This window comes from Hippichthys cyanospilos, chromosome 8 (assembly GCF_059441005.1).
Source record: "Hippichthys cyanospilos isolate Australia breed blue-spotted pipefish chromosome 8, RoL_Hcya_1.0, whole genome shotgun sequence".
Classification (NCBI taxonomy): Eukaryota; Metazoa; Chordata; class Actinopteri; order Syngnathiformes; family Syngnathidae; genus Hippichthys; species Hippichthys cyanospilos.
In genome coordinates, this window is record NC_142376.1 from 9,008,703 (window position 1) to 9,029,313 (window position 20,611).

The 20,611-nt window shown below is 35.9% G+C and overlaps 1 protein-coding gene across 2 annotated transcripts; it reads right to left on the minus strand.

Moving 5' to 3' along the window:
- Window positions 1–644: 644 nt before the first annotated feature.
- Window positions 645–7,464, minus strand: vax1 (ventral anterior homeobox 1). Of its 2 annotated transcripts, XM_088422250.1 has the most exons (4): window positions 7,045–7,464; window positions 6,693–6,962; window positions 5,290–5,477; window positions 645–1,181 (listed from the first exon to the last, which is right to left on the minus strand). In XM_088422250.1, the coding sequence occupies exons 2-4, from the start codon at window positions 6,904–6,906 to the stop codon at window positions 651–653; spliced, it is 933 nt and encodes a 310-aa protein (XP_088278376.1). In that variant the 5' UTR covers window positions 6,907–6,962; window positions 7,045–7,464; the 3' UTR covers window positions 645–650. The 2 variants fall into 2 exon arrangements, with proteins under 2 accessions (XP_088278376.1, XP_088278375.1); XM_088422249.1 differs by having other exon boundaries at window positions 6,693–7,464.
- Window positions 7,465–20,611: the final 13,147 nt, after the last annotated feature.

The window sequence follows — 20,611 nt, forward strand, 5'->3', positions numbered from 1 at the left end:
AACTTGAGGACAAAAACGCCACAGATGTGTTGAAAAAAACATTTCAGTGTTCAATAAGCCGTGAGAAGACAATGCGTGATTCTGTTGAATAGACATGACTATATCTCTTGAATGTTTTTGTTGAAGTCAGGTTTTCTCACAAATGAATATACAACCAGCTGACTATGATTTGCTTCATCTGAAATATTGCTACACAAAATGACTCCTTTCTCTACTACTATTCACATGTAGTGTCTGGCTTGACCTACCCGATACAATTAAATAATATTACGCAATAAAGAAATGTCTTTTATGCCGGCTTCCTTTTGCCATGTGAAATTTTTTTGTACTGTGTGGTCCTCCATTTCTTTTTCACCTTTTCGAATGAATAGTTGGAAGTTAAATACTTTTGACCATTTTCTAATTTTTTAAGAATTGTTTTTCTAAATTATCTCTTTATTATCGTTTCACGGATAATACTGCCAAAAGTTATATCTGTTGATTGAGATGAGTGTATGTGGGTCTTGCTAAGTATCTAGATTACTAGACAGTCACAGAACGTGATGTCACAGACAGATGAGGCGGTGAATATAACAAAGACAGGTTGATTCAAATAACAGCCAAAAATTTCCAAAGGAAACAAGCATACGTCCACGTGAAAACATAACCAGTCAGTCCAGAATCTTCTTGTCCATGGATTCTTTGCCATTGGTCCGCGAGTAAGGCTCAAAAGCCGAAGAGCTAAGGTAGCGGGCCGAGAGTTCTTGCAGATTGCCGGCTAATGAACTGGCCATGGTCAGCGGGTTCGACGACATGCGGCTGGCGACACCGCTAAGTAAGGAGGGCACGGGGAAGCTAAATAAGCTGTGAGCTGCCGCTGAGCTTTGCAGCCCCGGCACTGTCCCGGAACTGGTGACAGCGGGTAGAGTTGGGCTGCCGCCAGCGGCTCCGCTGCTACCTCCGATGCCGCTGCTATTGCCGCCCATGCTGATGGAGGGCGGCCGCAGAGCCGAGCCCAAAGTGCTGCTACCGCAGTGGGGCAACATGCCCGGTAGGCCTGAGGGCGTGAGCAGACGGCCTTGTTCCAGCAGTCTGAGGACACTGCAGGTCGCTGCAGTTTCCGAAACCACCGAGCGGAGCTCTGAGTCCTTCCCTTGGTCTTTTTTCTGCTTTGTGCGCCGGTTCTGGAACCAAACCTTTACCTGTAAACAAAGGCGCATGTAAAAAAAAAAAAAGGTAATTACGCAAATACGCAATTAGACCTGTACTGTACAAAGGTGGGGAGGAAACACCAACATAAATACATACATTGTTCAGAATCAAGAGCAGTGGATGCTACCCGTATGACTGCGTAATCACAGGCCAACAATATTCTAGAATTGCTGGCAATTGAACACAGTGTGACTATGAAGGATGGAGTGATTGCGCGCCATGCGTATGACCCACTACGCCAATAATAGCACTCCGTTATTGGTCATTCATGTTAATACATATGGCTTCCACACATGGCTCTTTAAAGCCAGTCAACCCTTCTCATTTCCTACAGCTGATAAATGATCCAAAAAAAAAAAAATGCCTTCACACAAACAGGATTTTGGAGCCGATCGCTGATTGACGAGTTAGTACAAGTTAGTCTGTAAAAACGTGTTTACATTGGGCCATTGACCCCCCTCTATTCAATTGGGATCAGCCACACCCACACATTGACAATATTTATTGATTTACTGACACCATTTTATGACATGCAGTTTTTCAAGGTTTGAAAATATGTTCATTGTAATCCCACAGAAATGTATTTTGCAATTCGGGTTCCTCACCACACACATACTGGCATTCAAGAAGAAATGTTAAATGGTGCTGAGCTAAGGCCTTGCTCAAGGGCATCTCAAGAGCCTCGAGCTACTTGATGAAATTTTATTTGCTGATTAAACATAAACAGAGCTAAATTAATGAAACGCACTGAAATGATTACATCAATTTGCGTTTACTGTGCCGAAATGGAATATGAACTGTACCATTTCAGGTACAGTATTATCGGAGGTACAGTATATATTAGGGTGCCATTGGAGCTTACTGTTTTTGATTTAGCTATTAACTAACCTTTGGGCCATTCTTATTCCTTTTGAAGCTGACAGCAGAGCGATGCACAAATTATTGCCGTTGCTCGACAGCCATGTTGATTAAATACCGAATTAACTTGCTTGTTGTGTTGGTCACAAAAGGTGTTTTATGGAGCGTTGCTAATTAATTCCTTTCTCAATGACTCAAAGCATTTTTGCCAGTGATCAGTAAAATCCCAGGTTACACTCAATGGAATTATATTTCAAGGTTGCATTATTCAGGCAGTGTGATGTACATACAAGTGGATGTTCAGTATGAAAGACAGAAAAGATGCAAGAAAGGTTTACACAAACACTGCATAATGCAGTTATTTTCAAAACACCAGAGAATGTTTCGTCCATGGAATGAGATTTCAGACAAAACAGATCTATGAGCCGAGCGTTCATGTTTACACATATAGTGTTTTACTCATTTGTGTACATTCAAAGGCTAAGCGTGAATTTTAAAATAACTTTATCTGAAGATAACTGTCCGGGACATTTTACATGTTTGGATTTGAATTCATTTGAGGTTTGTGAGGATCACCCACGTAATCTGTAAAAGTGTTACCTGGTACGGTTAGTTGAATCCAATATATTTTCTCATCTACTAGAACTTACTTGCTAAACAATATTGAATCTCAAGGAGTAAGTTATAGCACTTCTATTAACTATTTTCTGTTCTTCTCCTTTTTTTTTAAATCTACATTTTGCACAAACCTTTTGGAGAATTACACTATAAAATATTTTTAAATATAGTTAATGTGCAGAAGTAGATGAATGAGTTAATGTTGAATTTGTTGATATTTCCTTTTAGCTTGTATGGAAGTTTAGATGCTGTTGTTAGGAAGTGATTGTATTGAAAATTGATGTCATATCATAATCATGCATTATTATTATCATAGAAATGCATGGCTTGTGAAAGTAACTCAATAATCATTTTTTAACTATTAACTGTAACATATTCAATAATGTATATTTGTTATAAGTACTGAATATAATAAAGATTTATGACAATATAAAGACAGCCATATATAGCATTATTTCTAATTTGTTATTCAATTTTCATTTCTTAAATCCCATTCACTGTCATCTATCATCTCATATTTGTTTTGGGGTACGTTATTTAAATAAAATAAAAATAAACTAAATGAACTGCATCGATAAAATCAATCATTTTTTTATGAGGAAGTGATGGCTCACCAGTAATTTTTGTGCACGTAGTTCATATTCGGTAAACGTGAATGCAAGATTGTTGTTAATAAGAATATTTCTAGTGTTTGTTATTTGTTCAGAGGTGATGTTTACATTTTGTGACTGCTTAATCCCAAAAGCCAAAAGTATATTGTGATTGACTTCCATGACTGAATGAATTGAACCATTTGATGGAAACAAAGTTCTCTTGATAAGCATTACCGCTCATACCAAAGGAGCAAAGGATATTTTAGTCCGGTTTCGAGGTCACACATCAAGGAGAAGCTGAAAATAAAAAGGATTGCTTATAGTAATCGCATGTGACTTCTATGGGCCAAACGTTAACCTCGTCATTGTCGTTTGGTTAGTGAGAACAAACACTGAGAAATACTGAGGTCCTACTTTTCTTTCAAGATTAGCACCTGTGTTTTCGTTTCCTGAAAGAAAAAGTGTTTTTGGTCTTGAATTCATTTTGTGTGAAAAGCTTAACCTCTGCAAAGAACCTACCATCTTCAGCCATTGATGACGACCACAATTAATTACACAATTTAATTTGCAGCAAGGATAAGGACAGTAATACGGTTAGCCTGTTTTGAGAAAATGGACAAACCGCACTTTAGCTTGAAACGACTGGCATGATTCCTTCAAGTCCAAAGCCTACAAAGTTAGGAGTTGACCTGCTTTGAAATGAGATGTCAAACTCAAGAGTGCAACTGCAGTTCATCCATGAGGCGTGAACTCTAGCTGACCCCTCGAACATATAAGTGAGGACGTCCGCAATATGTTTCATGGCGACTTTCATTATCGCTGCCCTAGTTGTAATCGAGCACATTGTAAGCTCCGTGTAAGTTTTATATGAAGCATATGAGGTACTGAAATGTACAATAGTCTAACCTTTACACACATTGTATTTGTGTTTGTATGCTCATAAAATATTTGGGGAGTTTAATCATTGCATTTCGTAATCTTGAAAATGAAAAGCTATTTTGTATAATATTGTGGGCTTATAGAATTACAGAAATGTAAAATTCATGTTTCCCATCTAGATTAATTTTGAAAAACCATAACAAAAAAAAAAAAAAACAAGCGTGATAATAACATTCTTCTAAAAAGCGCTCAACCACTCTGTTAAGGTGTGTATCTGTGAGGCCCATTACACTCATCGGCACAATCCTTGATTGAGAATTGAAGCATGTTTACGTGTACGTGAATAGAAATACAAGTTCAATCAAAGCTGTTTTGCTTAATATGATTTGAAACCTATTGTAGTTCAAGTAAGACATTTTGCAGCAAACATAAAAAAAAAAAAAAAAAAAAAAAAAAAAGAGTCAAAGTGTCCTATAGACCTTGTACCTCTTCACTGGCCAAGGTACAGTAAATCGAAGTCTAATTACCACCACAACTTCACTAGGCCTATAAATTCAAAACGCAGCTAAAGATAACAATATCACATTGGAGTGCAATATACTGAACATAATATTTATTTTTTGTTTTTGATACAATTATAAATGTCATGAAAAAGATTAAAAATACTTGTTTTGCGTTCTCATTTTCTTGAAAAGCGTGATAATGATTTTTCTGGTGCCCAAATTCGAAATTTCCGAACATTTCGGAGTGTGGGTTAATCAGGATTATTATAAAAATACAATGGCCATTAAAGGATGAATATGTCACCAATCTCATTATTTATTTTTTTCATTGTTGAGTTAAATGCCTACATAAAACACAAAAATGACATTTAAGGCACAAAGAAAAACCTAATATTATTTAAGAAATATTAACATAATTTATTTTGCTTTTTGAACTCAGCATTGTATTGTTAAACCTGCAAAAATCTATTCCCAATAAATTCTATGGGATCAACACATTCATTTGAAGTAATTACATTTCACACAATAATTGACAAAAAGTATACCCATTAGCTATTATAATCAAAACAAACTAAAAGGGGAAGAAACGTCAGGACAATGAATAATTTTTACACTGAAAAAAGGCACAGTTAAAAATGAGCACCTACCTGAGTTTCGGACAGATTGAGCTGACGGGCCAGTTCAGTTCGCTCCCTTCCCACAACATACTGACACCTCTGAAACTCCATCTCTAATCTGTAGAGTTGCTCCGCAGTGAAAGAGGTGCGGGTTCTTTTGGGCCGATCCAAATCCAAACCCTTTGGTAGGATAATCTCTCTGATGGAGCCTTTTGCATCTGCAACAATGACGACAAAGCTGACTCACACACCGCACAGCATAGTCTGACATCAAAAGAATCACAGCTCCAAGTAATAACGTTTTGATCATTCACTTTAAAAATTATTTTTTCTTCCTGCAATGGACAGACAAATTATTTTTCAAATGATTTTCGATCATTGTTTAAATCACAATCCAAGACCTTTATAATCAATGACTACTAAAAAAATATACGTATTGAATGGCAATGTATCAATACAATGTGATGAAAAAAATTGAATACTCAAAATAATAAAACCCTTAAAATAAAATGAACGGGTGCTAAAGTGTTAAACAAATTGATTGATTAAATTATTGTTTAACTCAAACCCATCACCCCACCCCCTCCCTTCTTTTTGTACATTCGGAGTGCTGTCCACTAAGGAATATAAATTAAAACATAGAATAATACTTATAGAAATGTATTAGTAATATACTAATTAAACAAACAGGAGAAAGAAAACCATTTTAGATGCAGAAAAATAATTTACTGAAATTATTTATCAGGAAATACAAACATAGTTATTACAAATTGAGTGATTTGATTATCTACAGTATTATCAAATAATTCATTCATTTATTAAGCAAACCGCCTATATTGTAGACTAATCATTAAATAATAACGATATAAAATCAGTTCATAATAACGTTCTTACCAATGTAAATGACAATAGGTTAATATCTATTTAAATCAATTCATATCATTCTTACCAATGTAAATTACAATAGATTAAGAAAAACTCTGTTTAAAAAAAATCTTCTTTTTGCCAAAAGAAAAGTAACAACTTCACCTTGATTATTCCCTCCTGCTCCCAAGTTTCAAGCAACAATTAAGAACAAAATTGTAAAAGAACTGAGATTGAATTTTGTCCGCAATGAAGAATGCATTGTTTTAAGTAATTGTTTGTTGTTTTTTAAATAATTAAAATGATCATCTTTGTCCTTATTGCTTTTCAAGTGACCATTGAATTCACTATAATGATTCCATAACTGTACAATTAGAAAGAATTCCCAATAGGGAAAAACTACTGGACCTCAGAACGGCATTTTATTGAACTAACAGAAATGTGCAATTAAAAAAAACAAACAAACAAAAAAAAGAAGTACGTGGTTTAAAAAAAAGCCATCAGGATTATTGTCTAACAATTGTTGCTACATCTCCTAGTTCCATTGGACGAAAGAGCAGAAGAATTACCTCGCACAAGTATTCTCCTACAGTAGTCCGGGTCCGCGGTGCTGCCTCTGTTTTTCTCGCAGTTTTCTACCGTCCCAGTGGAGGAAAAAGAACTCTGTTGCTCCTTCAGAAAGCTTTTGGCCAAAGTGCTCTGTGAGTCCTTTACATCTTTGCCCTCCTTAAGTCCATTCTTCAGCACCATTCCTTCCGTCTCTTGGCTGTACCTGACCTCCATGCTCAGTTCTTGGACGTGCAGCCTGGCCGCCTCTTTTTCCTCCTTTCTTTGTCCCGCTTTAAAAAAAAAAAAAGAAATTCAAAAGAACATGGCGAAACAGATCATCTGAGCAGTGTGGGTTTAGTTTCAAAACAGCACCTTTCAGCAAGGTAGCGTCAGCTATCTAATGGTGAGAGACTTCCGCCACCCAACCAAGGAAACCCTATTATCACTGACCAACTCCCTTGCCCAATGATCTTGGACGTCTCCGTGAAACTCGATGATAATTCAATGCCCCCCTTTCCTTGTTACAAAGACATCAGGCTGATAGATGAGCTACACATAATCAGAGCAATGGATGAGCCCTCGCTGTTCCGACTGATTGCGGTAATTTTGCTGCCTCCACATTTGCGTAACCTCGTGAATACTCTAAATTGTTTGGGGAAATCGACCAGGTCTTGATGGTTCCCGTCCGTTTGTTGTCAGCCCAGGGAATCAAGAGAAATGATTGGTCTTGCCTCGCAACCAAGCCTCCTTGAGCCCTCGCATGAACATGTAACAGCACCAGACCCACCAAAAGTTCCCGGGTATTTCATTCTTACATCCGCCAACGCCTAGAAGTCATTTTTCCTCCACAAGTTTTCATCGCGCATCTCATTGTCGTCGAACGCCAGCGAACTTTGATCCCATTTCGACGTAGTTCTGTAACGCTCGCATCTACCGCTATTGTAGGCAGAGCACGCTCGCCAGGGGAAAGAGAGAGAGAGCAAAACCGTTTTGGCTTAAATCCACGTTACTTCGAATGTATAAAGACCGGAGCCGGCAAAATTTCTGTTCAACACTTGAGTTGGAGTCACTCATCCTGGACACTGCGTCCTACCGAAAGCAAATAACCACGGTATTCTAGAAACCGAATTCAGCTCGGGGGATCTTAACCTATGCATTGGGAAAATGCAGAAAAGGGAACAAAACTTGTCATTAGTGCTTAGGCTGCCTACTCTCTCACACATGCATACCCCTGGAATGGCCCCTACCCCTCTCAGCTACTCGCCTTCCAGCCCACTAACCACCCACCCAAGCACCAACTCTTAGCTATTTTAATTGTCACTGCAACAATATCTCTGAACACAGCAGTGGTCAGTAATCCAATAAGACCATTGATTAGGGTACAAAGATTCAATTCAAGCTGGTGGCCGAGTGCAAGGAACATTCTCTGGTCCTTCTTGTCACCTTAGCTGGCCAGAAGCCCCCTTCAAGCTGCCCCCCTCCCTGAGTGCCATTCATGTCTTTATGAGAAACAGAGAGGGAAAGGAGTGAAAGATGGCAATTATCTAATTGGACTATTAACAGACAATTCTGTGAGTGTGCCTGCCCGGCAGCAGTCTCAGGGTGGCTTTAAGGGCTGCATGTTGAACTAACTTTATTCACTGAATGTTTGGGGGGGCTTCTGCTTGGAGTGGGGCAGGATCCATTGTTTGAGAAAGGTAAAAAAGGGAGGCTAAAAGCCTGCTACCGAGGGGAACCGAAGCTTCACAAGCTGCAGAGCACAGCTTCAGCCTGGGAAATAGATCGAGGATACAACGTCTTTGCCTCTCAGCGACGACACAATGACAGAAGAGGGCCAAAGACTAGGATTTTGCGTCTGCGTTGTAAAAAAAGGAAAAAAAATCACACGCTCAGCCGAGCGTTTCAGAGAGCTTTCAGCAGCTTGTGAACATATTCCAGTAATTAACCACATAGTGCGACGATTTAAATTTGTATTTACCGATACACGCCAAACCAAACTTGGTGATTTTAATTGGATAATACACACCGCTTCAACAAGAATATTGAAGACCTTTACTTTAGAAATATTCAAAACTCTAGTTGAAGAGGGGGCAATGCTAAAGGAACAGCGCGTTTTTATTGTTCGTTCTAATATTCAGACCGTCGTGCCCTTGAGAACTATATAAATAAGGAAATCAAAAGACTAAAAATAAACATGTTTTCCATCGGTGGAGACGGTGGTGAAATTCTATATCAAAGGTAAAAAATGAGCTCATGATGCCGCTTAAACAAATCAGCTGTGCACGTTTTGCGCTATTAAAGGCTCCAGCCAAGGTTACGGTAGTATTGTAGTTCAAACAATTAATGTTACAGGTTAAGTGAGGTTTCAATTTTAAATCCGAAAACCAAGGACCTGACTGATTAGGATTATTTTTTTTAGCGTGATGCCAATTTTTGCAAAAACAAAAGATTATTGAATCAACTATATACAGTATATATATATATATATATATATATATATATATATATATATATATATATATATATATATATATATATATATATATATATATATATATATATATATATATATATATATATATATATATATATATATATATATATGCAATTCAATGAGATACTCAACACTTTTTTATGTTCCCAGATTTCATTAGGTGAAGGAAAGTTATGAGGACTTGCATCCATGTCAAACGTTTGTGTTACAAGTAGTTCAATGTGTGCCATATTAAATAACGATTAATGCTTGTTAAAAACAATTACGCTTAACTTATGTTGCGATAAATATGTTGCAAAAAACAAACAAAACATAAAAACTGGCATCCAGGTCATTGTAAAAATTAAGATTTGCTTAGTTTGGAAAATAAGATTCATAGATTCATAGTAATGTATGGTGACTTTCCCCCCAAAATTGACAATACAGTTTTTCACATATTTGCCAGAGTATATGCACTTATGAGCACAATTGAATGTGTTTAATTACAGTAGTAAAGACCTTTTTTTTATGAAAAAAACAAAAAACGTTGAATCTAAAGCAATCAAAGGAATAGCAGAAGTAAGATGGTTACTTCTGCTATTCATTTGATGGTGTCTTGTGGCGATGTATTATTCCATCTCTGTGCAACCTTGAAATCCAAAAGCACACTGAAAATTTAAGAATCCCTTCCTGTATGATTTTAGATGAGAGGTAGGATGAGCAGTTTGTGTAGCACACTATGAAAAATGACATGACTGTTTGCATCTCTGTGTACTCTGATTGCGAATTGTTATGAAAGAAAAAATATGTACATATGTAAAAAATATGTACACCTAGTATTACATTCTTGATAGACATAGCAGGCTCTTAACACAATACAGAAAAACGAACCAGTGTGGTCTCAATAACTTTAGTTATGTTTGACTCTTGAAGGTCCATTGGAATCAACAGAACTGTATAACATTGTTTGCATGTTTTTTTTTTCAACTACACGAACAAAAGAAAATCAATTTGTTCAACTTTACTGCTTTGTAAAGCAAACGTTGAGCTCATTAAAGCATCCATTGTTAATATGGCCACAGATTCTGCTTCACATTAACTCATTCAATCCCAATGACATATTTTTACATTTTTCAAAAGTCCAGACGTTCAGTCCTAGATTTTTTTTTTTTTTTCCCCCAAGTTTTTGGGTAAAAGAAGCTCCAAAACAGCTGGTACCAAATGAGGTATTAAAGTCATCAATTATTTTAGATCATTATTAAATTAATCGACCAAAAGTGATCCAATATGTTACTATAGGTCGTAATCATCTAAAGTTATTGATGACTTTAGTAAAAAGCTCATTTAGAAACCGGCCATTTTTTGACCCTTCTTTAGCCAAGCATCCAAAAAAACCTAAATGACTGTCTAAAAAAAAAAAAACAAACAAAAAACAAAAACGTAAAAATGTGTCTTTTGGATTGAATGAGTGAATGAAGATATCTTGAAGCGTGTGTCTCTTGAAAAAATAAATACAAAATCAAAAACTTGTGTCGGATAGAATAACTTTATTGTAATAGGAACCTAAAAATGTAAACCAAGGCAAAAATTTATACTGTGTGTTTATGTAGATCCTCACCTGATTTGTAGAGTTGTAACTGAGGGAACAACGAGTCGTTTCAGGATATGATCCATTGCTCACATTCACTCAAAAGATTCATATGTTTTAGATGAATCACTCACGTATAAATGCAAACTGTACATGGGGAAATTGTAAAGTAAGGCAGTGGACAACCTTGCCTCACCTCAAATTCCCCATTTACTAGATTGAGAAAGCTTGCTATTGCCTTCTGTCGCTCCACATCACCAGAATTCATTTTTCAGACAGTTTTAATATATGCTGTGCTCTAATCTTTTCTAGTTAGCCTAATGTAAATTGATAGGGTATTTGTGTGTTGCAGACACTATTTAGTTTTGCTGTGAGGGGGAAGGGCATACGTACATTTGGCTAATCAAGTAACACGTCATCTCCAGAGCATTTAAAATAAATTGTTTTAGTATTTTTATCATTTTATTTTGTTACTCTTGATTTAATAACTAATGAAAAAAGGCCCCCAAAAAACGATTAAAAATACAAATAAAATGTTTTCACTCTCCAATGTAGATCCACACACAATCCATCTGTCTTTCTTTCCTCAAGAGGACTTTAATGGCTCCGTTGAGCAATTTATTTGTGGGTTTGAGGTCCATCAGCAAGTCTCTTTCAATGGACAAGGAGGCTAATTTCTGAAAGCCACGCCTGTCCGCTCGTGTTTCTGCCATAAGTCTTAAGACACCTCCATGCCAAGAATGAACACTCAACAGGTGTCCCCAAATGTTTTTGAAAGTAGCATAGCTTTAGCTAGTGCCCAGCCAAAATTTGGTGTCTCCTTACAACTTTTCAAGTTGACAAATCTAGAATGGCTCGATCAGATGCAAACAACAGTCTTGTTCAGCAATTTCAATTGCAGCGTTTCTCAGAAGCCGCTAGCCACGGGTATTCACTATGAATGTTACCGTGTTACAATGAAAGAAAAATTATTGCTTTTATGACGGACAAAACCTTTTTCCTGGTGGGACAGACAAGCTATCACGGGAGTCAGCTGACCTGTGCTCACAATATCCACTATTTCTGAGAAGGTCTGTCTTGAAAATACCATGGCAAGTACATCTGCATTGTATATTCTGTATACTTTAAGTATATTCCGCCATCGTGGGTTAAAAAGAAACTGTGCAGCAAACAATCTTTTGTTTCAAATTCCTGGCATTTTGTGGCAAATTGACACCGTTGTACTCTTGGGAAAGTTTATCTGACCACAGGATATGTATGTATTGATTTCTATCTTGGCCTAGCTTGCTTGCTCTGAGGTCGGAGTCTTGTGAGATGATTGGTCTGAGCGCACTCAGTGAACAGGCTGTGTCCATTCACTTAGAGCTGACAGAACCGTTTTTTTTATTTTGGCAGATTTCAAACGAACCTGACAGCACTATATAGCTGAAAATGATTGAATAGAATGTTTTTATTCACATGTTAAATGAAAAACAAAAAGGCCTCAAGTAAGCACTATGGCTATATGTTATACAGAGAGCAGTTCAAGGTGAATAATTTTATTCAAAAATATTGATGAATAAATGTGCTTGTCTGAGTATGTTTAGGCCAGCAGAGAAGGCATTGCTGGCCCTCAGGGCCCAGCACTGGCTAATCACACCACATGTTACGGCAACCTATTGCTTGCTATTTCAATTTTTGGTTTAGGAGGTTTTAGCTGCATTTGTCTGATTTTATATAATCCATCTGGGACTTTGGAACAAAGTGCCACTACTGGGTTCTGCTTATTGCATTAAAGAGAAATGACTGTCCAATTTTTAGCACAAGGCAACAGCTAAAAGTTTGTTTGCCCCAGATTGGAAATATGTTGGAAATCAAACAAGGATAAACAAAATTGTCATCACCATCAGAAATATTGTGGTAAAATAACAGTTTCTGAAAAGTCATCTATTTTTCTCCCCTGCAATTACAGGTTTGGCCCTTGACTGTAAATTGTCAAATCCAAGAGTAAAGGGCAGTGGTTACAAATAACACCCTAATTCTAAAACAACCAACCGATGAAAACATGCACTCAAGCAAAAACATGAGTAATTATCTACCTTCATTTTGCACGATTGGACTTTGAATGCTAACTGGCTTAAGAATGACGAAAATGGTCCCTTTATTTAGCTCGTGCAAAAAGATGTGTTCGAAAACGTTCAATCCACGGTACAGAAAATTTCAACAATTTAGTAAAAGTGTGCAATACGGTCCTTTTATTATTTTGTGGGCTAATGGTAGTTTACCTTGTGATTGTGTTGCATACCAGTCGGTATTTTTAGTGGCTAAATCACTTTTATAGCATAAGCGTATGTGTGAGAATAATTAATGACATTTTCACCTGATGAGATCAAAAAGCTTTAATCTCAGTTGAAATTCACTCATACAATATGGTAGTACTGACTGTGCACATTCAGATTGGTATTAATTAAAAATATGTTCATTTTTGTGGTTGCAGTTTGGGGGCGGGGTGTATAACAACAGAATCATTCTAGTCTAAAATACCGATGAAAAATTTATTGTCAATAAATGTTTCCCAGTACAATTACCGTTCAAGATCATGAGGTTAATGTGTTGTGCTTCAACAAAGTTGTAACAACACAGAGCAGAAAATATAAATATATTTTTTCTGGCTGTTTTAATTTATCTATCTAGCAAGACGTTTCCCCAGTAATCGCACACTGTTCAATGGGCAGATAATTACCACCAGGGTGCTGAATACCCAGTATTAACATTCATTTTTTTTAAATTATGCCATTGGTGAAGGATGATTTGCAGCTATTTGTGTGCATAGGAACAAACACAACAGGATAAAATTATTCAACACTGGCTTGAAAAGGAGATTGTTAAGGAGAGAATATCTGTTTGTGTTGTAAGACCAGTTGTTTTTTTTTCCAACTTAAAAAAAAATTGAATGTACTGTGCTACAGTTAACGCATCATAAGAAGGCCCAAATGTTTAGCGCTAGTGTAATCCTTTGATATTGTCAACTTCAATAGAATAAGTTGGCTCTCTGTGCTTGTATTATTAAGGCTCAGAACTACTTAGTACTTTGTTGGAAAAGCCTTTTAGGTTCTCAAATACAAGGTAGGTTTCTGTGGAGAGTGCAGGCCTTGGAGAGCCGTGATGCCCGAGTGACAACATGGTAACTCAAGATGAATGGTTACATTCATAGCCCTTCTTTATGTTTAAAAATGTGCTGATTATGTTCCACGGTAAGAGAGCAAGCTGTTCTTGAACCCTCTAAATAGCTTGTTTTCAGCCATGGTGGAAGGCTACGCTGGCAGCTGAGCTCAGCTACAGCTCTGTGATGAAGGCTTTTATGGCTGTATGATTTTTTTTTTTTAAATATGAGTGTTAAAAAAAAAAAAAAAAAAGAAAAACATTTCTTTCACTCCAAAAATACAGCATTGAACCCGGAATCCATAAAACATTTTTGGATTTGATTAATATTTTTTAAAAATCAATCTGTCATTCCTCTTTGCAGTGACTTAAATTCTCAGCAGTTTTGACAGCTGAGTTAATCAGAAGATGCAACGAATATTTTGCAAATGAAAAATTTTGTCCAAAGATGGCAAAAAAATGCATTTTGGGTTTGGTATGAAAGACAATTAAAAGAAAAACAATAAGTCAGGGGCGGTATGGTGAAAAAGCAGCTTCAACACCCGCCTTGAGTTCAGAGTTCAGAGTTCAATTCCAGCTCTGTCATGAGTTTGCATGTTCTCCCTGTGGCTGCTTGGGTTCCCTCCCACATTCCAAAAACATGCATGCTAGGTACATTGAACACTCTAAAATGTCCTTAGGTGTGTTAGGGTGCGTGGATGACAGTTTGTCCCTGGGTGTGCAAAAGACTGGCAACCAGTTCAGGGTGTAGAAAGCCCATAGACACCTGGGATAGCCACCAGCAAGCCAGGCCCTCAAGTGAGGATAAGCGGCTATAGACAATGGATGGATGGAAGGCTAGACAATATGTCCGAAAATGGATGTTGCAATAACATAAAATCTATCAAGCATCTGTCTGAATTTCACTCAAACACACAGAAGGAGAAGTGTGTCATTTGGTAAAGCTTTTCAAAAAAAGAGCACCGCCAAGCTTCCACTTCTTTCCTGAGATTCCAGGTGAACCAAAATAAGACCGACCAAGGGACATGAACAACATCCCGTCCCACACCAGTACCGTGCTGCAAAGGCCAAATTCAAAACAAACATACCATATAAGACATGGGTGACAATGCAACACATGATAGTAGGCTTTTGTTTTGAAGTATACTTCCAAAACTATGTTAGCAGAGTGACTAGCTTGAGTTGCCTTTACACATACCAACATCAACACACCTCCATTAAAAACAATCGGATTTAATCGCTGATTAAGGATGCTGAGAAACCGCTAGTCAGTGACGCTGTCATTGCATGATATGGGAGAAGTATTAGCGCTAACCACTAACTATGAATGCAGTGCATGTGATGCATTCCAATACAATCGGATATAACAGACTCAGACAGAAAACAAATTCTGTCAATGCAGTAAAACGTTAATAACGGCAAATATCTAACTAATGTGTTTTTACTCTCAATGTATTAAAGCTGTATATCAAGAAGAATGATGGGGGTGAAATTACTTTGATATTTTACTTAATTGCAGTAAACGGTCAATCCAGTCAGTCATTTTTATCATTCCTAAAGAAATAACTTGGCTTCCGTCTCACATTCTAATGGTTGGTATGTTAATGAATCAAACCAGATAACAAAACTGCCCTTGTTATATAGAAATACAGAACCTCCAAATTGGTGCAAATTAAAATCAGTCCCTTTTAAACAGGTATAAGTAGAAAACAAGAAAAATATTGAGAGCCATACTGTACAGTATTATTCTGTTGTTCTCAAAAACTTACAGATCTGTGCAGGATACAAGTCAATGTGCAAGAATGTTTTTTTTTTCTTTTTTTTCTGTGTTTTGATTTTCAGCCATGCGTTTCTCATTTGCAGCTTTCGGTTTCAGCCAGATATTTTCTTTTAAGTGCATCGCTGCTAATAATCATTGTAAATTTTTGTGGATGTAAATTTAGGAACCTTAATTGATGTTGCTCTAGAAAACTCAATAAATTAGGTCTAAACGATACGAGCAATTCGTTTGACAAATGTGTTTACTTAGATGTGTGATATTGTACTGTGTATGATAAATACAAAATTGAAAATAAATAAAACCACCTTCTCAAAGTGCATTGGCTGACAGTAGGTTCCAATTGAAATGTCACTAATACGCAAATCTAAACTCTGTGTATGGCGTGTAGTGTGGCCATTGAAAGCATCTCAATGCTGTTGTACTAATCCGCTTTTGTCAAGAGCAGACAGCCTAAAAATCCACAACAAAGCCCGGACGGTAATTTATTTTTCTGTATGTTCTCCCTGAATAGTTTTAGGTGACGCTCTTTTGTCCCACAGATGGCGCCTTGCAGTAGTTATTGTCACAGGTGTAATTTGAGCACTTCTTTAATTGCTGCAACAGTTACATTGTCACTGGCAGTCATCTTAGCCTGACAGCAACAAAAGCAAGAATTATAAAAGCCGTGTAAATAAAGCTTTTTTGGGGGGAGAGCTTGTTTCGCTCTTTTACAGCTTAGCTCACTATTTGACAACCCACAATTTCTTTTAAACCCACAGCTGATGCATCCATTTTTGTTCATTTATCAGATTAGTTCTGCTGAAATCTTGCACACTACTGAGCTTTTCCTTTTATGTTTCTGTCTTGATTTCAAGCTCACAGACAAAAGCATCAAATGGTGCATTACATAGTAATTATCTATAAAACCATGTTTAAAAGCTAATTGAAAAAAAATGAAGCAGAAATATAGCATGCACAACCAATACAAAAGAAACTTAATGTAGGAATTCACTCAATTGAACTTGAGTGTTTACTCTCAATATTTTAGTATAATCATCTCAAACCCAGAGCTCGGGGACCATTTGTGGCCAACAGGATGATATTTTGGGCCCCCCTACTTGACATTACAGTTTAATTGTAGTGCAGCCCCACCAATAATGTCATGTCCAACACCTGTGGGCTACAATATGTCATTCTCGTGACAGCTTTTGGTAAAGTAATACATGCTTTCAAGTAAAACAACAGATAATTGTATAATTCTTTAAAAAAAAAAAAAATCTAACATTTCTTGAATTCACAGGGAAAGTTACATTGCTAAAGAAATTAAATATCTTTTTTTTTTTAATTGCAATTTTTGAGCTATTTCCCTGTATTGCATATAATTTTAGAGGGAATTTGGTGTAGAATTAGAGCAATTTTCAGAGACGTAAGTTTGATTTGGTGAAAATGCATCACATATATATATATATATATATATATATATATACATGTCCTTGGCTTTACTTGAATGAATGCTCTGGGAGTTAAGTGTTTTCATCAGTGGTCTTCATAGCAGGTCTTGCTTTTGGTTTGTCGAGAACAGATCATGATTTGAGAAATTTGCCAAGGATAGTTCATTTGTGAACAAGTGCACTGTGGACATAGACTTTTTTTTTTTGACCATCCTATTTTAGATAATTAGATATACACTCTCTCTCTCTCTCTCTCTCTCTCTCTCTCTCTCTCTCTCTCTCTCTACATATATATATATATATATATATATATATATATATATATATATATATATATATATATATATATATATATATATATATATATATATATATATATATATATATAAATATATATATATATATTTTTTTTTTCATTAATTCTTTCCTAAAACAGAAAAAAAACAGCATTTCTATTCTTCTGTGTTTCCTGGATATCGAACTTAGAGTATTGACAATAAAACATCCATGAATCCTCAGAGTCCTTGAAAAAATTGCTTCTACTGTGGTTGAGATGTTTTAACAGTTGTTGTACCAAACACATACGACAATTGTAAACATATAACAGTAACAATAAAAATAAAGAATCAATAATCCTACAAGGAAGTGTGCTGACTGAAGGAGACAGAACATAGCAAATAAATAATGTTGACCCACATGTAATCTTGACAGTGACTTCAGAAAAGAAACAGCCACTATCTATCTTCCATCTATGTTTGTCCATCCATCCATCTGTCCGTTCATCCATCCATCCATGGCAATACTGTATATCAGCACTATAATGTTCGTTGTCCTGATTCTATCTAAACATATGCACGCATTTATGTGCAATGTGCATCATTAAAATGTCACTGGAAAACATATTCTGAGTTTAATATGTTTTTAGAAGCACTGATATTAAATATACATTACAGTCCCACTGTAATGTTTCTGAAAATTGTTAAAAAAAAAAGGAAACTCAGAAAAAAATTCAATATATAACTATAAATATAACTACAAAAATATAAACATTTAATGTATTTATAAAACACGTTTATAAATTAATTGTTTTTTTTTTTATAAATACATTTATAAAATGATTCCATGAAAATATAATTAAAATGAAAAAACACAAAATAAAACACTTTCTATAGGTTGGCTCTGTGAATGTTTTGTTAATAATTTTACTGCATTTACTGCATTTACTGCGTTTACTGCGAATAACGCTTCAATTCTTTGATTTATGCATGAGATAGTTCTAAATGTTCTAAATGACACAGTGTTGAATAAACTTGCACTAATGTGAGCTGAAATTAATGAAAAAAAAGTGTTGCGATTTTTTTGTTGCTTTTTCCTTTTTATACTGGACTTGTACTGAACCGTAACCCCAAAACCCAGGTAAATAAAACTCTAAAGTTACAGCCCAAGTCACTATGTTTTGTTGTGACACCAAGCAGCTAACCCTTTAAGAAAAAAAAAGTCTAAATGGAGCAACACAAACAACATGGAGCAACACAAGTAACAATAACATCTAATCTGCACCATTGGCTCTATAATAACAACATTTGTTGTGCTTTTTATTATTTGCAGCCATGTTCATTAACAGTTTAATATTAAGGCAGTTTTTTTTAAAACATTTTTCCTCCAATGAACAAAATGTAATTCGTTATATATCCAACCCCGTTGAAAACTGGATGCACACTTGGCCAAAGTTAAATCATCCATGCATGGTAATTAAGCTATAATGTACTCAATACAGTGCACTGTACAGCGATGTTGATTTTCTAGCTGTGCTTAAGAAGCAGCCAGCGAGTTACATTATTTAGGTAAAAGTTGAACGGGTTTACTCATTTTCATACACCATAAACATCTGAATGTCACTGTGTGATAATCTTTCTAATTAAAACATCATTTCAATTGACTCTTGCTGTATGAAAAATGTCCTTGGGGCTACATTTACTTTCTTCCTTTCAAGAAAAATATGCGTACAAGTGTAATAAACCAAAGTGGGTATAAGGTCTAAGTATCTCTAATTGCTGAACCCTTGACACTATCTTTTTATTAGATATATGCATTGATGTGTGATGCCAGCGGTTTAAAAAGATTTACAAGGTACTGTAGCTCATGTCATTCCTCTTGATGGAAATGTTTTTTATGACCTAAATATCATTAGCCAAAGCTTTAAGGTGTTTTACCTAAGAGCAATTTCCTTGTCCCTGAAATCCCTCCAAAATTCTTAGATGATTTGTGTCTTGTTTGCAAAACAATAGTGAAAATAGTGAAAGTGCGGTTGGAGCTTCTTGAAGAAATGAAGAAACTCAAACCATCATTGAGTCACTTTGCCTGAATTGAAGCCAGGTGAGACATTAAACTATTGTGAGATTTGCTCTTCATCCCCCCTCATCTTTTTCTGTTTGACCAAAATATGGCTTTGTATTTAACCAGTATTATCATCGCTAAAAACAAACAAACAAACAAACAAAAAACGTGTCTTGGATATTTATCTGAAAGGGAAAAAAAACAACACTAATAGAGTGTTATTACACAAGCTTGTCATCAGTTCAGATTGAAGACGAGGCCATCACAAAAACCTTTCAAAATCCGAACAAAATGAATTAAAATCAAGCAAAATGGGATTAACTGTCAATTTTCATGCTCTTTTATCACATATTTTAATTCCATTTCTTAGGCATGACTGAAGAAAATTTATTTTTGAATTGACATGCTATAATGTTGTGATTCTATACTCTTCCAATGTACAATCCTAGTCACGGAGGCATTTTATTTATTTATTTATTTGTTTATTTTTACTGTTTAATACATAATTGCATGTGAAAGACCATTCCTGCTCCAAACAACAAAGTCAAGGTGCAGGAACATAATCAGTACGAAGAATTAAATTCAAAGTCTTTGGGGCCCTCATGTGGCCAAAGCAGTTGATCTTGTTTCACATTCTAATATTTGAGTCAAGGTTTAAAGCTCGTTTAGAAAGATCGATAGTGATATTACATTCTTAAGTTTATTTTGAGGTTATTTGTCAAAATTGCATCCCCCTTCTTATTCGAGATGTTGTAAAGGCATGTCCTGAATTTAAACTTGAGCTATACACGTCCTTGCAATGTGTTTTACATCAGTGCATGTTTCTGTAGTATCAGAAATTATTATTTGCGTTAAAAATTTGAAAGGGCTCACTCTTTAACTCTTTTAATCACAGTGTTATGTTCTGTGGTGTGTTTGTGTGTGTGTGTGTGTGTGTGTGTGTGTGTGTGTGTGTGTGTGTGTGTGTGTGTGTGTGTGTGTGTTTTGGTCAGTGTCTGGGTTTTCTGTTACTTTCTGTTCTGTTCTGGTTTTTTTTTGTTTTGTTTTGTTTTGTTTTGTTTTTCTGTTACTTTATTGGGCTCTGATTTGTCTTTGAACATTCTGACTTTTCTTTAGTGCTTCTTTAGTGTTCCAGGATGTAGTCTTAGATGTGTGTTACTTTAATTCACCCTGACACTGATTCAGTAGTG